The 21259-nt window shown below is 21.7% G+C and overlaps 6 protein-coding genes across 6 annotated transcripts; 3 read left to right on the top strand and 3 right to left on the bottom strand. All coding sequences in view use genetic code 6, as the record gives it.

The window, feature by feature from the left end:
• Positions 1-219: 219 nt before the first annotated feature.
• On the top strand, positions 220-1482 carry TTHERM_00251190 (metal cation transporter, ZIP family protein; the record flags this gene model as incomplete). The annotated part of the gene is made up of 1 exon (XM_001019069.3): positions 220-1482. One exon carries the CDS (start codon positions 220-222, stop codon positions 1480-1482), a length of 1263 nt encoding a protein of 420 aa, XP_001019069.1.
• A 1942-nt stretch (positions 1483-3424) lies between these two features.
• TTHERM_00251180 (metal cation transporter, ZIP family protein) lies at positions 3425-4663 on the top strand (the record flags this gene model as incomplete). The annotated part of the gene is made up of 1 exon (XM_001019068.1): positions 3425-4663. The coding sequence occupies one exon, from the start codon at positions 3425-3427 to the stop codon at positions 4661-4663; it is 1239 nt and encodes a 412-aa protein (XP_001019068.1).
• Positions 4664-6962: 2299 nt separating this feature from the next.
• Positions 6963-7895, bottom strand: TTHERM_000251179 (transmembrane protein, putative; the record flags this gene model as incomplete). Its single annotated transcript, XM_012798379.1, has 1 exon — positions 6963-7895. One exon carries the CDS (start codon positions 7893-7895, stop codon positions 6963-6965), a length of 933 nt encoding a protein of 310 aa, XP_012653833.1.
• Positions 7896-10418: 2523 nt separating this feature from the next.
• Positions 10419-12367, top strand: TTHERM_00251160 (hypothetical protein; the record flags this gene model as incomplete). Its single annotated transcript, XM_001019066.2, has 2 exons — positions 10419-12126; positions 12192-12367. The coding sequence occupies 2 exons, from the start codon at positions 10419-10421 to the stop codon at positions 12365-12367; spliced, it is 1884 nt and encodes a 627-aa protein (XP_001019066.2).
• Positions 12368-15483: 3116 nt separating this feature from the next.
• TTHERM_00251150 (transmembrane protein, putative) lies at positions 15484-15789 on the bottom strand (the record flags this gene model as incomplete). The annotated part of the gene is made up of 1 exon (XM_001019065.1): positions 15484-15789. One exon carries the CDS (start codon positions 15787-15789, stop codon positions 15484-15486), a length of 306 nt encoding a protein of 101 aa, XP_001019065.1.
• Positions 15790-17828: 2039 nt separating this feature from the next.
• Positions 17829-20478, bottom strand: TTHERM_00251130 (cyclic nucleotide-binding domain protein; the record flags this gene model as incomplete). Its single annotated transcript, XM_001019063.3, has 12 exons — positions 17829-17919; positions 17994-18083; positions 18250-18339; positions 18547-18636; positions 18809-18898; positions 19009-19098; positions 19233-19322; positions 19542-19631; positions 19859-19945; positions 20103-20192; positions 20333-20382; positions 20440-20478. The coding sequence occupies 12 exons, from the start codon at positions 20476-20478 to the stop codon at positions 17829-17831; spliced, it is 987 nt and encodes a 328-aa protein (XP_001019063.3).
• Positions 20479-21259: the final 781 nt, after the last annotated feature.

Below are 21259 nucleotides of genomic sequence, written 5' to 3'. Positions count from 1 at the left end.
ATTAGAGATGATGTTATTAAAAACAATCATAATTAATTAAGTAGTACTATTTGATGATGTTTATTTAAAAAAGCAAAATTGTTAGGAAATAATTACACTATCGATTAATTCTGATTCATTTTTCAGCTTAAGTATAAATGCATCAATACCATTTGAATAATTGTAATAACAATTTATTTTAAATAAAAACAAATTTAAAAATTCATTAAAAAAACTAAAATGACTGACAACACTGTCATAGTTAAATCCGTAGCTATGGTAGCCATGTATCTCATCATCATGGTTACAGGAAATCTACCTCTTAGAGTAAAAGCTTTTAAGGAAAATAAAAAAGTTCTTTCTATAGCATCAGCATTTTCTGGGGGCTTATTCATATCAATTGGCTTAATTCATATTCTTCCAGAAGCTGGTAGTGATTTTGATAAATATTATGACTCATCAGAAGAGCATTTCCCTTTTTAAATGTTCATATCTGTAATAAGTTTCTCATTTGTGCTTTTTATTGAGAAAGTTATTGGTGAATAATTTGCCCATCACCATCACCATCATCACCACGATTAAAATGAATTAGAGGACTTTGAGAAGTAGACTCATGTTCATAATGAAAACCATAATCATAAAAGTATAGAAGATGTAGAAAAATAGGAAACGAAAGAAAAATAATGCAATTCTGATAAATAAATTGTCTGCGAGCTTTAGCTTTAAGGAGATTGCTGCTAAAAAAATTCTTCAACTTCTTAAAATGAAAATTCTCCTACTGAATAAAAATACTAACAAATTTCAACTAATCCACACATTCAAAATACTATTGTATAAATATAAACAATATAAAACGAATGTAAAGATTTTAAACCACACTCTCCTAATTGTGAATTAAATGCTGAAAATCAATTATCACAACAATAATAAACTAGCGAAAAGTGTCCTTCTGAGGAGAAAGAAGATAAACTTGAATAAAAATAAAAGTAAATAAAACAAGTATTTGAACACATTGACCTCTAATTAAATCAAAACAGTGAAGACAATAAAGCAAACATTATAACTCCTATTATTCTCTAAATAGCTTTGGGTATTCATGCTTCTCTTGAAGGATTAGCAATAGGAGTAGAGTAAGATTTCTCAAAATGTTTGACTATCGCACTTGCTGTTTTGGTTCACAAATGGGCTGAAGGTTTGGTCTTAGGTCTTGCCTTGAGATAATCTAAAATGAGCTTAGGAAGAGCTACAATTATGGTAGCAATTTAAGCTGCTATGAATCCAATGGGAATAGGTATTGGTTGGGCACTTAGTGATGCTGGAGATCTAACAAGCGGAATACTAATGAGTATTAGCGCTGGAACTTTCATTTACATAGCCACTTAAGAAGTTATAGCCCAAGAATTTAGCAAAAATAGATATTAATTAGTTAAATTCCTTTTCTTTTTAGTTGGTGTTGGCTTTATCAGCTCACTCTTTTTTGTAGAATAAGCAACTGGTGGCTGAGTTATCTTTTAAAGAATATCAATTAATAATAATAATAAAAATATCTTTTTAATTTATAATATAAAAAGAATCCTTATATTAAAATACATTCAATTATTTATAAAATAGAAGAAAAGACATAATAAATATTTAATTAAATTAGGTACATCAAGAATTTTTATTTATCAAATAATTATTTATTTTGTTTTATTATTAATATGAAAATCAATCAGTAAATAAATATCTTTCATATCTCAATTATTTTGTATTGCATTTAAAAATTTATAAACATTTTTAATAGCTATTAATTCTTCATCTGCTTTTGATAAATATATTAAAGGAAGCGCAATAAATAATTCATTATTATAATCAATTTTTAAATCTAAAATTTGAATTAATACCATAAATTCTCATAAAATTAAGATTTACCAAAAAAAAATTTTGTCTCAAATGTAGGCCTTATAAATATAAATTTTTTTTGGACCTTGCAGTATTTTGGTGACTAAGTATAAAAACATTTACAGTACTCTCTTAATAAAAAATTTTAAAAATTGTTAAAAATAATTAAATAAGTTTTTTATTTTAATATTAATAAGCTAAGTAATTTATTTTTTTATTAAAAATATATGAATATTTCTTTCAATTATTACAAGACTGAACGAATAAAATATATTGATTCTACTTTAACTTTATTTTATTTTATTTTTTCGAGATTATCAAGAAATATACAAAATGATATTTTCTTTTAACTTTGATAATTTAGATCGTAGAAAAAAAACATCTATTAAATAGCTCTTCCTTTCATTCCAATACAAAAATATATTTTTCTTTTTAAAAAGAATCCTATCACTCTCAATCTGCATCATTTTATTGTTTAAAATAAATATTAATGGTATAAATAGAAAGAACTCTCTTTTAAATTTATTTATTCATAGATTTATTATAATTTTTTAATATAAAAAACTTAGCAATAGAATTTTTTATTGATAAAAAATCAATAATTACTCAGAAAAACCCTAACAAAAACTGAAAAATGTTGAATAATTTGAATATATTTATATGATGAAGAAGAGTATTATATACTATTAAATTTACTTTCTCAAAATTTAATACTTAATATTAAAGTATTTTTTAATTGATATTACTTCAAAATTTTATCCTGAATTTGTAATGGTATTGACTTACTTACAATAATAAATTAGGATTATTACATAAATAGTTGAGTACATTAAAATCAAACTAAATTTGATTTATTTATTTATAAATTAATCTAAGTAAGAAAGCTATCTATGCTATTTCTTAGTAAAGAATTTGCTTAAATAATGTTTAATACAATTAAAAAATTAATTTATTTTTTCTAATTTATTATTCTAATACTCTAAAAATATTTATATCCTTATTTATTTCAATTAGATTTATATAATATTTAATAATCTCTTTTCTTATTATTTAGTTTATAATATTTAAAAAATCAAATTTAAATAAAAAATTTTGTCCAAAATAAAATTTAGATATAAAAACTTAATTCATGATAGAATATTAGAATCACAAACCCATGTTTCAATATATAATTTATTATAAAATATAGCTTTTCTTATATGATAATAATTTAATAATTTGTTAATATAATGCACTTTTATACATTTATAGATTTCTGAAGCTTAAAAAAATTGAAAGCTAGAAACTAAAAAGTTGTAGAAATAATCTTTTAAATTAATAAAAAATATCCTTTTCCAACAAATTTAGAAGTTTTAATTAATTTGAGAATAAATTATGTGAAAAATAAATGAGTTCTTTAATTTTATAAAAAAACAAATTTGAAAAGTGATGATCATACTGATCAATTCTATCAACTTAAAACCCTAGAAATTCTAAAAGGCATGAGTGAATTTTTTAATATAAAAGTAATTTTATTTAAATAAATACTAATCATAATAAATAACTGTGCATAAAATATAACAAAATGAGTGATACTACCTTAGTAAAATCTTTAGCTATCGTTTTCATGTATATCATAGTCTTGATAACAGGAAGTTTACCTCTTCGAATCAAGTCTTTTAAGGAAAATAAAAAATTACTTTCAATTTCATCAGCTTTTTCTGGAGGTTTATTCATATCAATAGGTTTAATTCATATTCTTCCAGACGCCAGCGATAGCTTCGACAGCTATTATAGCTCCTAATCTTCACATTTCCCTTTCTAGATGTTCATAACTGTGATCAGTTTCTCATTTGTCCTTTTTCTTGAAAAAATTTTAGGTGAATAATTCTCCCATCATTTTCATCATAACCACTGCTCTGATTAATTAGAAGAATGTTAAGCTTAAAGCATTAACCATAATAATAACAACCTCAAATTAAGTGAAGAAATTGGAAATTAAATAAATAACTAAAATTTGTAAAACAAAAATGAATAGCTTATTTGCTAACTATAACTTGAATAAGTATTTCATTAAAAAAATTCTTCTTCTTAAGATGAATAAAACCAACCAGATTAATTGTAATAGAATCTTACTTATCCAAATATAAGAACTACAATTATTTAAATTTAATCATCAGGAGAAGACGAATGTAAAGATTTTAAACTGCATAAAGTTGACAGTGAATTAAATAGCGAAAATGCTAAATAAGAAATTATTTAAAAGAGTATTTCTGAGGAAAAAGAATCTAATTTTGAATAAGAAAAACAACAAATAAAATAATTAATTTAACCTATAGACATATAATTAGATAAATAAGAAGATGATAGTAAAATGAATATTATTACTCCTTTTGTTCTACAAATCGCTTTAGGTATTCATGCCACGCTTGAGGGTTTATCTATAGGCGTTGAGTAAGATTTTTCATAATGTATAACTATTTCACTAGCTGTCTTGGTGCATAAATGGGCAGAAGGCTTGGTTTTGGGTCTTGCTTTAAAATAATCTAAAATGACTTTAACAAGAGCTACAATAATGCTTGCTATTTAAGCTGCTATGAATCCTATAGGAATAGGTATAGGCTGGGCACTTAGCGATGCTGGAGATCTAGTAAGTGGAATACTTATGAGTATAAGTGCAGGAACATTCATTTATATAGCTACTTAGGAAGTTATAGCTTAAGAATTTAGTAAAAACAGGTATCAAATAGTTAAATTTATTTTCTTTTTAGTAGGTGTTGGTTTTATAAGCTCTCTTTATTTTGTTGAATAAGCTACAGGTTGAAAATGTGTACATAGAATTAATAAAATTTAAAAATAAAATGGTTTTTAATAATTTGTTTATCAATTTTTTATTTGTAATTAATGTAATGAATATTCTTCAATTAATACTTTTATAATTAAATATAATTTAATACAATTTTTAAACTATCTTTTCAGATAGCTTTTTTAAGATTTTTTCCTTTCAATTAATTTATTAATAAAATATTGACACTAATTAATAAAATGTTTTAATTTTTTTAGATATTAAAATAATTATGAACATATTTATTTATTTAAAATGATATTTATTTTTTGGAATAATAGATATAATAAATGTCAATAAATAAATAATTTTATTGTTTTTATAATTTCTCATGCAAAAATTTATTTTATAAGGTCACTGAAAGATTGATTATCATAGCTAAATAGCAATAGAAAATTTATCTATATAGCGTATAAATATTTAAAATATTTTTTTTTTTTTTATGGATTGAGCAAATTTTAAAAATAATAATTAAAATAAGCTTTTGTGTATTTTAATTAATTTTTGTAAGCCTATTAAAAATAAAAGAATATATATAAAATAATTAAGCTGCATAACAAAAAAAAATTTAATTAATTTTATGCAGTAAAAGATATATATTACTGAATCAGAAATTATCAAGTCTATTTAATTAGATATTTAATATAAAAATAAGCCAAAAATATAACTTGGGTAAAAGAGAGAGCGTTCGCTGCAATGAATAGTAACTATACAATTATATTGTTATTATAGGCACTGTTTAGTAAATAACAAAATATCAAAAAATTTCCTATAATTAGAGATTGAATTTCTACAAAAGTAGTTTTATCAATTTTGTGAGGTTTAACATAGTTTAGGATAATAGTATACATTCCTAATATAACCAATGCAAAGAAGGCTATGTTATTATTATTTGGAATATTAAAGTTAATACTTAAAATTATTAGTATTCTAGCGATATTTCTACAGATATCCCAATAATAAGCTGATTATTTGTATTCTTCAAAAATAAATCTCAAATAATTGAAGAAATAATTTTACTTTATCTTAAGTAATAATAACCATCCAAATTGAACAATCAAAAACAGAGCAATTAATAAACAATAAATTATTTTAAAAATATTTAATTCTTCAAATTAATTACATTAAAGAGTTAGATCAATAAGTGAAACTGTTCCATATTCGTTAAATTTATAACACATTAAACCTTATATGAGACTCTCTATTTATTGGATACTAAAAACCGTTAGAAAAAAGTAAATGTATTAAAATGTATCCAAAAGCTTCTCTTTAATAAATTATTTATAAGTAATATTTTATTATTAATGAAACTCTTGCTATTAAATTTACTCTAATTCTTCTTCTTTTATTAATTATGTGAATTCTAATTCTTCAGTCTATTCATTTTTTACTGGTTTTTCTTTTTAAATAGACACACAATACTATATTGAAAAAAATAAATACATAAAGAATGTGAATATTGGTGCTAGCAAAACAGTTGAAAAAGCAATAATAATTGTCTAAGCATGCTTAATACTAAAGGTGTCAGGGAACATCTCAATTAAATAACATTGAAGATAGGAAAAGTAAGAACTCTAAAACGGGTTATATATGCTTATTTAGAAAGTAAATATTTCATTAAGTCTCAAATAGTTATTAACTTCACTGATGATTTAATAGGAATCATAAAATGAACCTACGTATATAATATTCAAGTAAAATATTAAGATTTTTAAGTATGCTATGCTTTGAAAATGTTTCTCTTTTATTTCTTAGTCATTTTATAAATTTTCTTCATTTTAGGCTTATTATTTCATAAGGGCATTAATATTAAAGAATAATACAGCTGCAATAAAAATTGTAAAAGCGAATTAGAAGATAAAGAAAAGCTTATTAAATAATTAAGATTTGCACTTGACACATGAGTAATTATTATTTGATAAGAAGTTTCCATATCCTGTGATGTTGAAAGTATCGCATGAAAGGCATTAAGGTCCAATTTAAGAAGGCTTACAATTTTAATTCCCAAAACCATCGCCTCCTATACAATTTTAAGGTTTTAAGTTACAATAAAAAGTTTTATTTTCATCAACAGTATAACCTTCGTACCTTATGAAACCTGGGTTTAGAACAGATTAAGAACAAAAGCAAGATTTGTGTTATAGAGAGTTGCAGCTTAAACAATTAAACTATTATTCAGAATTACTTTTATTTGTTACACTAAAATCACTGCAAAATTAACATTAGTTGTTATTTAATATTAAACCGTTTTAAGGAGAGCATGTCTAGTTTTATTGTATCATTAATTCAAGATAGAAATTGTTAAAAGTAAGAGATTAGAAAACTTATTAGGGATATTATGCAAGAGATGGAAAGCTAATTAGAAAATAAAATGAAGTACTATTATACTTATTATTAACGTCAATGTTTTTGTTATTACTATTAAAAAGTTGGATATATTTAGAAAAATTTAGGATAGAGGTATCAAAATCAGCAGGTATTTTAATTTCTGTATTATCTATTATGAAATTAAAGGTTATTTGATATGAATAATTAGGATAAGCTTGCTCAATAAAAACAAGCTGCTTTTAATATTACATGTCTTTTATGTTATACTAAAGAGGATTATTTTAAATAGTGATATTTCCAAACGTAGAGTCTTTAAATTCATTGTTAATCCAATTTATTTATTTTATTTTTATGCTTTATATATCTTCTGAGAAATTATTTCCACATAAAGAAGCAAAATTATTAAAATAATTTATATTGGGAATATTTTTAAAAATTTTTGGACCAGCAATAGCACCACCAAAAGAAGCTTTCCCATTTGAGAAACTTAGTTCTTGGAAATCAAGATTTAGTTGGTATTGATAATTATTTTAAAAGTAGATTGCTCCACCAAAATATTTAGCCTAATTTTGATCAAATGTAGTATTTCTAATGCTTATGTTAGGAGTATTTGTAAAAAATACTCCTCCGCTTTAATCTGAATAAATATTTTTGAATTAAGAATTTAAGAGTATTAAGTTAGCAGTAGATATGTAAGCAAGACCTCCGAATCCAGTAGATTTTAAGTTTTTGGCAATAAAATTATTAAATCTAGCATAATAATTGCCTTACTATTTAGTAGCAACATAAAATATTGTTCCTTTTTTAGAAGGAATGATGGAGTTTGCATTTAAGTTTGTCCCTTCAAAATAGAAAGAATCTACTTTAAGATTTAAAGAACCATCTCCTGTTATTATTATTAAAAACAATGCTGAGTATTCTAAATTCACGGATGATTATTGGTCAATAAATAAAGAATAGTTTTTAATGAATAGATTTAGGTTTTGAGTGGCTGATGTCATAATTATTCTTGCATCTTACCTGTTACTTTTATCAATATATTAGTTAACATCTTAAAGTGTAAAGTCCATTTTATAAGGATCATTCAAGGTTCTCAAAATAAATAATCCTCTAACATTTCCTATTGAATTCAAGGCACATATTTTGAATTACTTTGCAGTAAGATTATAGACTCTTTCGATAGTAAAAATTGAATCAACCCAGGTAACATTAGAAAAATTATCTTTAATAAAGCAAGACTTTTAATCATTATCCCAAATTAGAAATTTATTACGAGTGAAAAATAAATTCTAAATGATTGTGCTTTGTATATCTTTAAAATAAACTAAAGATATATTAGTAACGCTAGAATCTAAAATATATAAGCTGTCTATCAATAATTGCTTAATATTTTCATAACTTATTATTCTTGCAAAAAGTTCTAGATTTGGACTTTACATTTCAGTATTAATGACTTAAACATTTTTTAAACTAGTCAAAACTGAATTTTCTATAAATAGTACATACAAGAAAACCTTTTAGCAAGATATTTATAATTAATTTACCTATACATAAGGAGAGTCAATTTAGACTAATGGCAAATAATTACTAGAATACGCTAATTATACGCTGTCTTAGCTAATTATTCTAAAGTTATTTATTTAGACTGAATTAGAGTATTACGATAGTTTAATTATTTAGTATTAAAACTCCCCTATGTTTTCAATTTTAGATGTTTTTATTTAAATTTCAAAGTTTCTAAAAAATGCTGTTTTCCCCCTATTTATATTGAATAAAATCAACTAATTGGTTTGATTTTGGGACAAGCTTAATTAAACTAGCATATTTTCCACAGAAATTTCATTTTAATCATCTTGCTAATCAGATAAAAACATGTTAAGCTGATTTAGTTCTTTTATAAATGACATCGAATAAAATAATTAACCTTATTTTATAAAGAAATTCTGACTTTAGAAGCTGAAAAAATCCATGGCAAATAGTTTTTCATTTTATATAACAGTTAAGTTAGATATTATTGTATTAGTGCAGTTTTTTATATATATCATTGACTTATTACTTGATTTATTTTTCTCGCCATTTAATATTAGCTAATCTATGGTTTGATATTTATTATTTCTTATTATTAAGGAAGAGAATTCCAGGTTAGAAAAGTTTGAAAAGATCATTTTAAATTTAGTTTAGTCAACATCAATTTCTTCAATATTAAGATGCAAGCTTAAGTTTTCTTATTATCCTATTATTTGAAAAGTTCCTTATACTTAAGTATATATAATATCTTAGTTATCTAGCTGCTACTTTATGTCAGACAATCCAAGGCATAGACCATTTTTGATAACAAATATTATCATAAACATATTTAACAGTCTAATATTTTAAAAGAGTTTCTTTATTGATATCATTGAAACTAAATAGCTTTTATTTATATAATATTTAAAAATCTTATTAAAAGAAATAACAACTTCTTAAAGATATTAATTATATGGTTTTTGTTAAGAAGTTGTTTCTTTTATGATAATTCAATAAAATTTTAGATTACATCAAATATATAAAATGACATAGAATCAAAAGATCTTTCAAATAAAAGATATTCAAAATAAATATCTATCATTTAAATTTTCGGAATAGCTTAACTATATCCAAATTATTAAGCTTTCTAAAGCTTAATTTATTCATTGGAGTAGAGAAGATTTAAATTATCTATTCAAATAAAATTTTGAAAGAATAAGAAATGATGGAACAATATTTTTAAATTTAAATGATAAAGTCCAGATTTTACTAAATAAATTTAAATATTTTAATTATGAAAACAAGAAAACCATACAAAATTTAAGTAAATTACAAAAAACTAGCGTCAACTTTATTTATCTAATATTTTTTTTCTTGAATGTTATTTTAATTATTTATGTTTTTAATAAATCATTGAAGAAAATTAAGTGGCTATAATTTAGATATTCAATAAGATTACTATAAAATAAAAAGTAGTGGAGTTCGAATCTTTTTGTATTCTAAACAATAGATCAAGATTAAGTGCTCAAAAATTAAAACATATTTTATACTAAATATCACTAAATTTAATGATAATATAAAATAATGAGCTGATTTTAAATTTAAAGATTATATAAAACTGCTATCAAATTATCAATAATTGCTTTCAAAAAAAAATTTCAATACATTTTAAATTAAATTTAATCAAATCAAAATTTAAAAATCTCTTAATTTCTCCTATTTTATTAAAGAGTAATCTTTGATAGATAATAATCAATAAATAATCATATATTTTCACATTTAATCATTAGATTTCACAATTATGCTAAAGTGTGTTTTAAATTCTTTTTAAATTTATTCTTTTTTCTTTTAAAAATATTAGAATTTAATAAAAGCAAAAACAAATAATTCAGCTATTTCCATGAGATTTTTAAATAAATATTTTAGAATTTTAACAATAATAAGAATTATTTTGTTAATTTCACTTAACTATGTCTCTTGCTGTGAGGAATAGTTAATAGAATTACTTTCAAATCAAGGTTTTAATCCTGAATGTGATAATTTAAGTAACATTGTTGTGGATGGAAGAAATTCATAGAAGAGTGATGCATATTTAGAGCTAAGTAAAAGTGTAATTTCTAATGCAAATAGAATCATTTTTAGAAATTTCAATCTACTGAATTTTAAGAAAATAACTTTAAATAAAATTGAAAGATCATCTATTGATGATTTAGCGTTTATTGAAATTTAGCAAAGTAACGCTATCATATTTGATGATGTTTAAATTTTTTATGAGTAGGAAAGTAACATTTTTTCTTTTCTCATTCAAAACAACTAAAATGTCTAAATAAATAGCCTTGCTATTAATTTTTTAAATGGATATGCACCATTTTTGTAACAACAAAATCCGACTGTCTTAAGAAAGCAATTAATTTCTCAGTTGATAGATAATAAAGAAGTCATAATATTAGATTACTCTTTTAACTATAATTAAAGTGATGACTAATCGAAAGAATTTAATGATATCCTAGGATTGTATTTATCTAATAGCACAACAGTTATAAAAAAGCTAAACGTTGTAATTAACTATAACAAATACTAAGTCATGCTTAATAATAACTTTTTAATCAATATTTTACTTGCAGAAAACTATGATAATAAGGTTTAAATGAATGAAGTAAACATAAATTTGTTATCTATCAAAAATGAATTTGGTTTTATATAAGCAAGTGGTTTTATATAGTTTATATGCAAATACAATAATGATGTAATGTGTGGGGAGATACACATAGGAACCTTAAATATTAAAAATAAAAATTTAATATTAAACATGCTAATATTTGATAACTAATATAATGTTACTGTCGAAGAACTAAATCATGTTGATTCTTTATATGAGGAAGTTTTATTAGTAAATTAAATAGGTTTCATAAGAAGTGTTTTGTTGATCAACACTCAAGTCAAAAATTTAGTATTAAATAAAGTAAATATTTTGCAAACTGCAAGCTTTTAGTACTATTACATTCTAAACCTTTAAAACTTAAACAATGATATTAACTTTTAGCTAAATGAATTTAATATGTTATCATCAAATTGGACAAACACTATGCTCTACATCTATTAAGACTAGTAGTCAGAAAAGTCATAATATATAATGATAAATATGAAAAATAGTAATTATATTGGGCTTTTCCCATTGCTTTTTATGTTTGCTTAGTATGTTACTCTTAATGTAGACATTGAAACTCACTAAATTTTATAAACATCTAATGGTCTAATTTAGATTAATTACCCATATTAACTAAATTTATTAAGTAGTAAAGTAAAAATAAATAGCATCACAACTAATATTGATCTTGGAAGAGGAGCGATTATTTAAATTTTTCATGGCTAATACGATAAAGGTAGCATTATTATTAAAGATTTTTAGTTTGAATCCTTTAGTAATTCAATCATTAATTCAAGATAAGGAGGAGTCTTTTATATTCATAAAGGATAAATATATTTTCAAAATGTTACTGCATCTGGCTTTAATATAAGCGGTAATGGTGCCTTTGCTTATATAAGAGCATATAATATCTCAATAGAAAATTGCTCATTAGATCATTTTTCATCTGGTATTTCTGGAGGTACATTATTCATATATTTTGATAATATTATTATTATGAATAATGTTAATATTTCAAATTCGTAGGCATATTTATTTGGAGGTGGATTGTACCTCTATTCAACATAAGAAAACACGAATTCATTTTATATCTCAAAATTAAGAATAGAGAACTCGACAGCTAAAATTGGTGGTGCTATTAGCTTAAATGGCAAACCAGATAACCCTAATATTACCTGCATAAATACAAAAGCGTAATATGATAATGGAGTTTCTGATACAGTTAAAACTTTAGAAGTAATACAATATGCTTAGTACAATCCTCAATTAAGTGAATCATAAAGGATCGTTAATCAAACTTGGAATCCTCCATTTTCTGATAATACACACACCTATTATTTAAGTGCTGTCAATAAACTCTAATATTTATTTATCAAATTTAATATAATTATGAGAAATGGTGAAAAATTAGGTTTCAAAAATATTTTTCCTTAACATGAGTGTGAAGGTTATGAAATAAATTAACTCTAAAATAAATAAACTAGTTAATAAGATGACAAAATATCTAACTCTTAACAACTGCAATAATGCAATTTCTTTAATTATTTTTAGTAAGAACCAGGTTATTTTGAATATAAAGCTGATCCAAATAACTTAGTGTTTGAATATTTCTACGAATCTTAGTACACCTATCTTAATTCTATATAACTTAAATTTATTCAAAATGATTTTTACTTTGTAATCTATATCCCAGATGGTGATTAAAATTACTTTATTCTCCTCTTCTAAGGAGTTACTATAGATTTTGAATTAGAATTGATTAAAACGTGTTTTTTAGGCTAAATTAAAAAATAAGAGAAAAACTATTATTGCCAATATTGCAGTGACTTTAAAGTATCGAAATAGCCAAACGCAACAGAATGTTATATTTGCGATAAAAGCAAATTCAAAGATTGTAGTGGAAGTGTCACAAATTTAGCTGAAGGCAACTATATCTTAGAGTAAAATAGCAGCCAAGATTTATCTTAAATATAAATCTTTGATTGTCCTATTAATGAAAACTGTTAAGGTGGTATAGAATATAGTGATAAATAATGTTATGAATCTCATGTTGGTCATTTCTGTTTAGAATGTAATCACAATAAACTAAATGGAGACCTCTATACAAGAGACTATAACTATGAATGTTATGCTTGTAAAGATTTAGAATTAAACAAGTGGTTCTCTGTTCTAGCAATATTATCTGCAATGTTTCTTGTAGCAATAATAGATCTTTTGATTTTTTTTTAATATAGAAATTACAAAAAACAAGCTGAGGATCAAAGTGATAGAAATATTAAAGAAATAAAAAGAAAAATTGGTGCAAATGTTCACTTTAAATTCATTCTTTTATTTCTTTAAATAATAAATGTTTGCACATATTATCAATCACCAGATATTTTCAAACTAGTGTTCTCTATATAAGTCTATACTTTTAATCCTCTCTCAAGTTCATACTTGAACTTTTTTGAGTGTTGCCTAATGCAGCTTGATTTGAATGTGTTTAGTGTATAACATTTACTCATAGTAATTCAGACGCTTTTACCTTTAATATGTATTATTGTTTATCTACTGATTAGGATTACCATAACCTATTTAATTTTTAAATTCTGTTGCTCCTAATCAAACCGTGATTCCTATATGAAAAGACTCATTTTTAAGTACTTAAAAAATAAAAAGTTTATAATATAAATTTGTATATTTACTATAAATGCAGTAAATTTAGTAATTATTTAGTAACTAGTTGCTGGTATTTCATGTCAAGACTATAATCAAATAGGTTCTTATGCAAGCATTGATTTATTAATAAAATGTGATGACTCTGTGAGAAAAAAATATTTAATATTTTATTATGTTGCTTTACTTTTTTTCTCTATCATATTTCCAATCACACTCTTCTGGCAGCTATATAAAAACAGAAATAATCACTAAAAAAAAGAAGTAAGATATTTATATGGATTCTTGTATGCAGAATACAAATAAAAATATTACTATTGGGAGTTTGTGAGATTCTTTCTGGTTAAAATTCTAATTATATTCTTTACTAGACCAACATACCCAAATATTCAAACTATCGGTTATCCTATCTTGGTAAACCTTGCTGTTTATTTTGTTTTGATAAGTAAGTGTTAACCATATTAGATAGATGAAGAATAAGAAATTAAAGATTCCCATATCCCTGGCAACTTTAATTTAGGCTTTAAGACTATCAAATAAATATTAAATTCTATAAAAGTTATTTTTAAATTCAGCTATACTGCAAGAGAAAAAGCCTTGATATTCTCAGGTTCTTTGCTAATAATTTGCTATACATTAAATGCGCTATCTTTCTCCAATTAATACTATCAAAAAAATGACGTCGTTCCAAAAATAATTGCTATTTTAGGTCACCTCTAAGCTTTAATTTTAATTTGCATTATTTTAATTATTTTTATAAAATATTTTATTGTTGTAAAAATAAAAGATAAAGCATCGAATAACTAAGAAGAAATTCGAAATTCTTATATCAGCCTAACTTCTAAGGAATGAATAGATCTCTTAATTACATTAAAAGACATATTAATTTATTTAAAAATTGGCAAAATATTATGAATTTCTAATAAATTTTTTATCCATAAATCATTTTTTTATTTGCATAAATTTATAATTACAAATGTAAATTTAATAATTTGATATCAAATTTTCTTTTTTGCCTTTAAATGGTGAATTTATAGGTTTATTTTTTATAAATATTACATCTTTATGAACTATTGCTATTCTCGAATAATTATTTCTTTAGTAGGAAATAAATATTGAGTAGAATAGTAAATATTATTTTATAAATTTTATGAAATTTAAAATAATAAAAAAAGGTATCGAAATAGGTTTCGAACCTAAACAAAGAAAGAAAAAAAAATAAATTTTATTCAATTTTTTTTTTAAAGTAAAAACTAGAAATTTAATTTTTTAATCAATAAATCTCCTCTTTAAAAAATTAGATTAATGATTTTATTTTTTTTTAAAGACATCGAATGAACAATAAAATTTCTTATATTTATTAATTATTAACTTAAAAAATTGTAAATTTGCTTTTCATTCAAAAATAATCTTTTTTTATAAAAAAATTTATGTAGAAATAAAAAGATGAATTTAGTACAATCATTTTATTTTTGAATCATAACATTTATTTGAATTGTACATTTAATCATTTAAAATTTTTTATAAAAAATACTTTCATTTAATACGAAATTTGATACATTGTTTATTTAATTTATATTATAGTTAGATAATTTTCAAATAGCATTATTAGGTATTTATCTCAAGCTAATAATCTAAATATTGTTGTTTAAAATATATTAAATCAACAACCTTTAACTCTTTTGTGGAAAGCTGAAGCTAATTCACAAATACAAGACTTGCAGTTAGGACCACTCTTCATGACACTTGATACACACTTATAATCAACCCAAGGATTCAAGCCGTCTTCAGCAGCAGCAGCAGGGCAAGCAGTGAAGATCTTGAAAGCGTTCCATCCACATTTACCACAAGCGATAGCGTAGTTTTCTAATTAGTTTTATTCTCTAGCTTATTCTCTTTGATAAAGGTAAAGAGCAGAACCACTTAACAATAAAAGGATGGTAGCGAGAATGGCGATTTAAGGTTTCATTTTGTGCTTTAAAATTATCTATATTTTTATTTATTTATTTGATTTCAAATTTTATTGTGCCCAAGTATCTGTCAATTTAAATCTAAATTGAGACGTAGTAATTATAAGTAAATTTATAAATGTAAATTAAATATTTGGTAAAGTAATATAAATTTATAAAAAATTCAGTTTAATTTACAATTATTAATTCGTTGATATATAATTTCAACTTAATTTACAATTCTTTAGTATTAGATATTTTTAATCTATTTAATTTACATTTATTTATTGGTTGTTTTTATTTTTTTGAAATAAATTTCTGGTATTTCTTTTGAAGTTAAAACATAAATAATTTATTTGAAATACTTGTATCCTTAAAAAGTTGATTTTAATTCAGAAATAAATTATTTTTTTTTAAATAACTTTAATAGTTATTAATTAAAAAAAATATGTGAATTCTGAGGAATAAAATTATCTTTATTTTATAAATAAATGTAAATCAAAAATAATTGATAAATGAATGCTTTTAAACATTCAATTAATAGAGGTGTAAACAATTAGATTTAAAAGATATAAATTTATTTCAAGAAAAAATATAGTCTAATTACAGTAATTTAATTTTGTTTTTTAGTTAAGCAAATCATAATAATTTTTAAGAAAAATAAACTGTAACTTAATTTGTTTAAATTTGCTTATTCCAACTCAGAATTATAAAAAATGCTATATTCTATTATTTTTAATAGTTTTATATTCAAAAAGCAAATTAAAAGAATGGGAAATTAATTATTTTTGAAATAATGATTTATTGATTTACAATACATCAATAATGTTTTAGCTAACTTTACTTTCTATTTTGAATTAATTAAATTTAGTAATACTGTATTATTTATGCCTTACTGATTTTTGATCCTAAAAATAAAGGGAGATGCAAGGAATAAAATAAATGCATATATATAATATTTAGTAGATCTTCTTTTGATAATTTTACGCAAGGAATACAGTATAACTTAAACAAACTTTTTGCAAAAGTCAAGTTATATTGGTTTATTATAATACTACAAGAGCTATCAAAAATTAAATAATAGAAATAATGAGGTCTAATTACATTAAATTATTTATACATTTTTTAGAATAGATCAAAATTAATAAATTTGATTAATATATACCATTAATTTACTATAAGATAAATCCAATTTACCAAACAAAATATTCACAAAAAATGTAAAATAAAAACTAAAATTAATTAACCACTCGTTTTTGAATGCAAAATAATTGCACAGTATTGATTAAAACAATTAATCCGCAATATTTATTATTAATAAATAGTCTTTATGTATTTAAATAAGTAACTTAAACACATTAAATAAAATCAAATTATAAAATTTTATGTCTTATAATTGTTCTAAAATATAAACAGCAAAATGATTTCTAAATAATTTTTATTTTAAACAGCTTTTGTTATTATTAAGGCTTTAAAGAAATATTTTATATTACAAAATTTTGTGTGTCACTACTTTTTTAATAAATAATAATAAATTTTACTATTAACTATATCTAGTAAATAAGCTATTAAGTATGATTAATTAAAAAATTATAATATAAATTCTACTTAAATAAGCCTTTAAAAATTAAAAAATATTATTAACACATAATTAAATTTGAATATATTATTACTATTATTTATTTAGTTACATTAAATTTTAAGCTAAGCTTAAAAAGGATTTGTATAAATTTATCATTTATGAAATTGTCAACTTCAAAATAATTAGCATCTAACTAATCTTTTTTACTTACACTATTAAAATTTTAAATTATTAAATAAAATTCTGAATTATCAAGCCTGATAGAATGAAGAGTAATTATGATTGTATTTAAGATAATTTTATATTTTCAATCCTTTAATATTTTTTATTATGAACATATTCATGAATGCATGAAGAATTTCAAAAAATATTTTAGCATAATTTTTAAATATTAATTTTAAATAGTGTTTAATTTGTTTTAAAAACTGATATAAAATAAAATACTTAAAAAAAATCTAAATTTTTTATGTGTAATATTCAAATATGAATATGTTTATTTATTAATTTCTTTGATTTTAAAATTTCTACTGAGATCTTGGGTTTTTATGACTCATCAATCTAATTAGATCTATAAATTATTTGAGGTAAGTAAATATCACTTTACAATATATGAAAAGAATTAATTAAAGTTAATATTCTTACTAAAGATTTAATGACAAATTTAAGAGATTAGTGCATTTTGCTAATGAAGATACTAAATCTAAAGCTTCTTTTCCACTTACTTTGTTTTAACTTTTTCATATCAAAAGTAGATATATTTATCTTTAAAACAAACAGAAAATTAAAAGAGAAAAGTAATATGAAAATAAAATTTAATAAAAATGTCGTCAGATAAAGAAAGAATAAATTAATTTTATTAAATTGTGAAAGAATGAAATAAAATAAAATATGAATATACTAAAGATTTAGTATTAATTTGAAGAGATTAGAGCAGTTTGATAAAGAAAAACTTAAATCTAATGCACCCTGAGAGCTTATATTATTATAACTTTCAAACAATAAAAGATTAACATTTAATAAAGAAATATGGAGAATAAATAATTGTAAGTTATTTAAAAGTAAAAATACCATTATCAAACAATAAACAGTAAAAAAATAATATAAAATATTTTATTAAATTCATATAATAATAATTAATTAACTTTAATATTTTTATTTCCAAAGCTTCTTATTAATGCAAAAAAATTAATTTTACCTAAGGTCTAAAGCCAAAACTTATAGATTATTGCATTTAACTAAAGCTTAACCTAAGCTTAATGCACCTATATCCCCAATTTCGTTTTGACTATAATTTAAATAAAAATTTGTATTATTTAAAGTAAATTAAATAATAAATTAAAAATTTTTGATAAAATTCATATAGTTAAGCATAATTAAATTTATAAAATTCTTTTTAATTCAGACTAACCAATAAAATATTTTAAATGCATAAGATTTTTAAGCAAAACATTTTTTACATAAGATTGAGGGTTAAATTCTAAAGATTTTTACATTTAATTAATGAATTTCCTAAATCAGAAGAACCCTATGGCCCAATTTAACTATCACTTTAATTTTATGCAAGCAATTATTCAATATAAAAAATAATAACAAAAAGAAAATGAAAGTAATTTTTTATTGTAAGCCTTAGGTAATAAACATTAAAAAAATATTTTACTACAGTTCTAGTATAAAACTTTAGAGATTAGTGCAGTTTTATAAAGGAGAACATAATTATAAAATACCTTCATCACTAAATTAATTACCACTATTATATATACATAAATAAATTAGAAGTCTATTTTAAAAAATAAGCAAATAATTGATTTAAACTATAATTATATTAATTGTTATTTGTATGTTAATTTTGTTAAAAATCGAGAAAAAATAAGCTTTAATCACCTTAAATCAAGTGTCAATATAGAGAGATTAGAAAAATTAGCTAAGATAGAACCTAAAATGGATAGTCCTTCATCAAAAATTTGATTTTAGCTATTTTTATATTATATATTAATTATTTTTGGAGTTGTAAAATAATTAAATTCTTAAAAGTATTATTATTTTAATTTTATATTTAATAAAATTTTTATTAACATTAATAATTGGCTATATTAAAATTCTAAAATCTAATTTAAAAGAATAATATATATGAATTTGTTAGTAAATAAAAATTATTCAAATTAGTTAGTATGGATTAACAAGCAATTTTACCTAAGATCGAGAGTCAATGTAGAAAGTTGATTACAGTTTTTAAGAGCAAATCCCAAATCTTTAATACTTTCATCATAAATTTGATTATAGCTATTAATTAAATTAATTACATTTAATCTTACTAATAACAAATAAAAAAAGTAATTTAATTAAGGGGGCAGGAGGCGGTTAAATATAAAATATTTTATTTTAAACAATAGTTTTAAAAATCTATTACTCTTCATGAAATTATATTTTATTAAATATATTCCCTCATACATCTCAATTTGTGCAAATATAGTTTTTTAAAATATAAAAAATATATAAGACTTCTTTACGCTAAATATAATTTTAATCTCTAAAGATTAGCACTAAAGTCTAAAGCAGAAATAAGCAATTTTTGATCTTCATCACTAATTTAGCTTCTATTTAATTTTTTTAATAACGTGTTTAGTCCAAAAAAGCACTAAAGAAATAACTTTAAAATGCTAAAAATTTTTTGTCATAATTTTATTTTACCAAATATAATTTAGTTTAAAATTTAATTTAAAAATTTGACTTTTATTTAATAAGCTAATTTACATTAAATTCAGGGTTATTGATGAGAGATTAGTGCAATTTTTCAAAGCAGAGCCTAGATCTAGTAAACCTTTTTCACTGATTTAGCTTTAGCTTTAAATATAAATGTACAAATACTTATATTAAAGTATTAGAATATTTAATTAAAATAAAAAAACTATTAATAAAAAAACCAACCAATAAATATCAATCATATTTAAAAATAAATTGTATTTTTTCATATTTTTTTCTACCTTAGGTCAATTTCAATATCATTATGAAGTGAAAATGAAGAGTTTAAAAACTTTTTATACAAAAAATAATATTTAAGTTATTAAATTTGATTGAAAAAGTTGTATACATCTTCTAGGCTGGAAAAGTAGTATTTTTGGGTGATCATTTTTTTACTTTAAAAAGAATTTATTTATATTAATTATACTCTATGCAAATTATTTAATTAATATTGTATAAAAAATATAATTAACTATTTAATCAAAAAAACAACACATGTTTGAAAAGTATAATAATATTGGAAATAAAAAATAATACTTTGTGTTCAGTTTAAACATTTTCAGAAAAAGACTATTTAAAATAATAAATAAATAATTAACATTTGCATCACAGTTATAAAAATTAGATAACTATTGCTATTTATTTAATTTTGGTAGATGCTCTTAAAAATAATTAATTATCTCTATTTATTTATCAATACATTTTTATATTAATAAAATATTCATTTATTTTGTTATAATCCAATTATATAATTAAAAAAATTGTGTTCTGATAAATTTAGTTTTATATGTAAGATTAATAAATTTATTTCAAAAAAAATATTTACTTAATAAATTCATAAATATAGGGGTCCCATGTGATTTGGTAACACAGAGCCTGCTTCTAAATCAAAAATAAAATAGACCAATTTTTAAACGGGGGTATTTAAAAGTGTAAGAAAAAATTTCTAATTATTTTTTAGCATTATAAAAACTTCTGAAGTATAAATTTCTTTTTTTCCTAAAAATTTATTTTAGAAGATGACCAAACTTGCAAAAATAATAAATATAGACACTAATTTTGTTTGATATATTTGTTCTTTTCTTAAATTAATAACAAATTCTAATTATTAAAAAAATTTTTATTTCTAAACAATAAAATAAATGTATGAATTAAAATATTGATAAAAT

This window comes from Tetrahymena thermophila, assembly GCF_000189635.1.
Source record: "Tetrahymena thermophila SB210 genomic scaffold scf_8254590, whole genome shotgun sequence".
Taxonomy (NCBI): domain Eukaryota; phylum Ciliophora; class Oligohymenophorea; order Hymenostomatida; family Tetrahymenidae; genus Tetrahymena; species Tetrahymena thermophila.
Note: the sequence above shows the minus strand (reverse complement) of the source record. Positions and strands in the feature narration are given on the sequence as shown.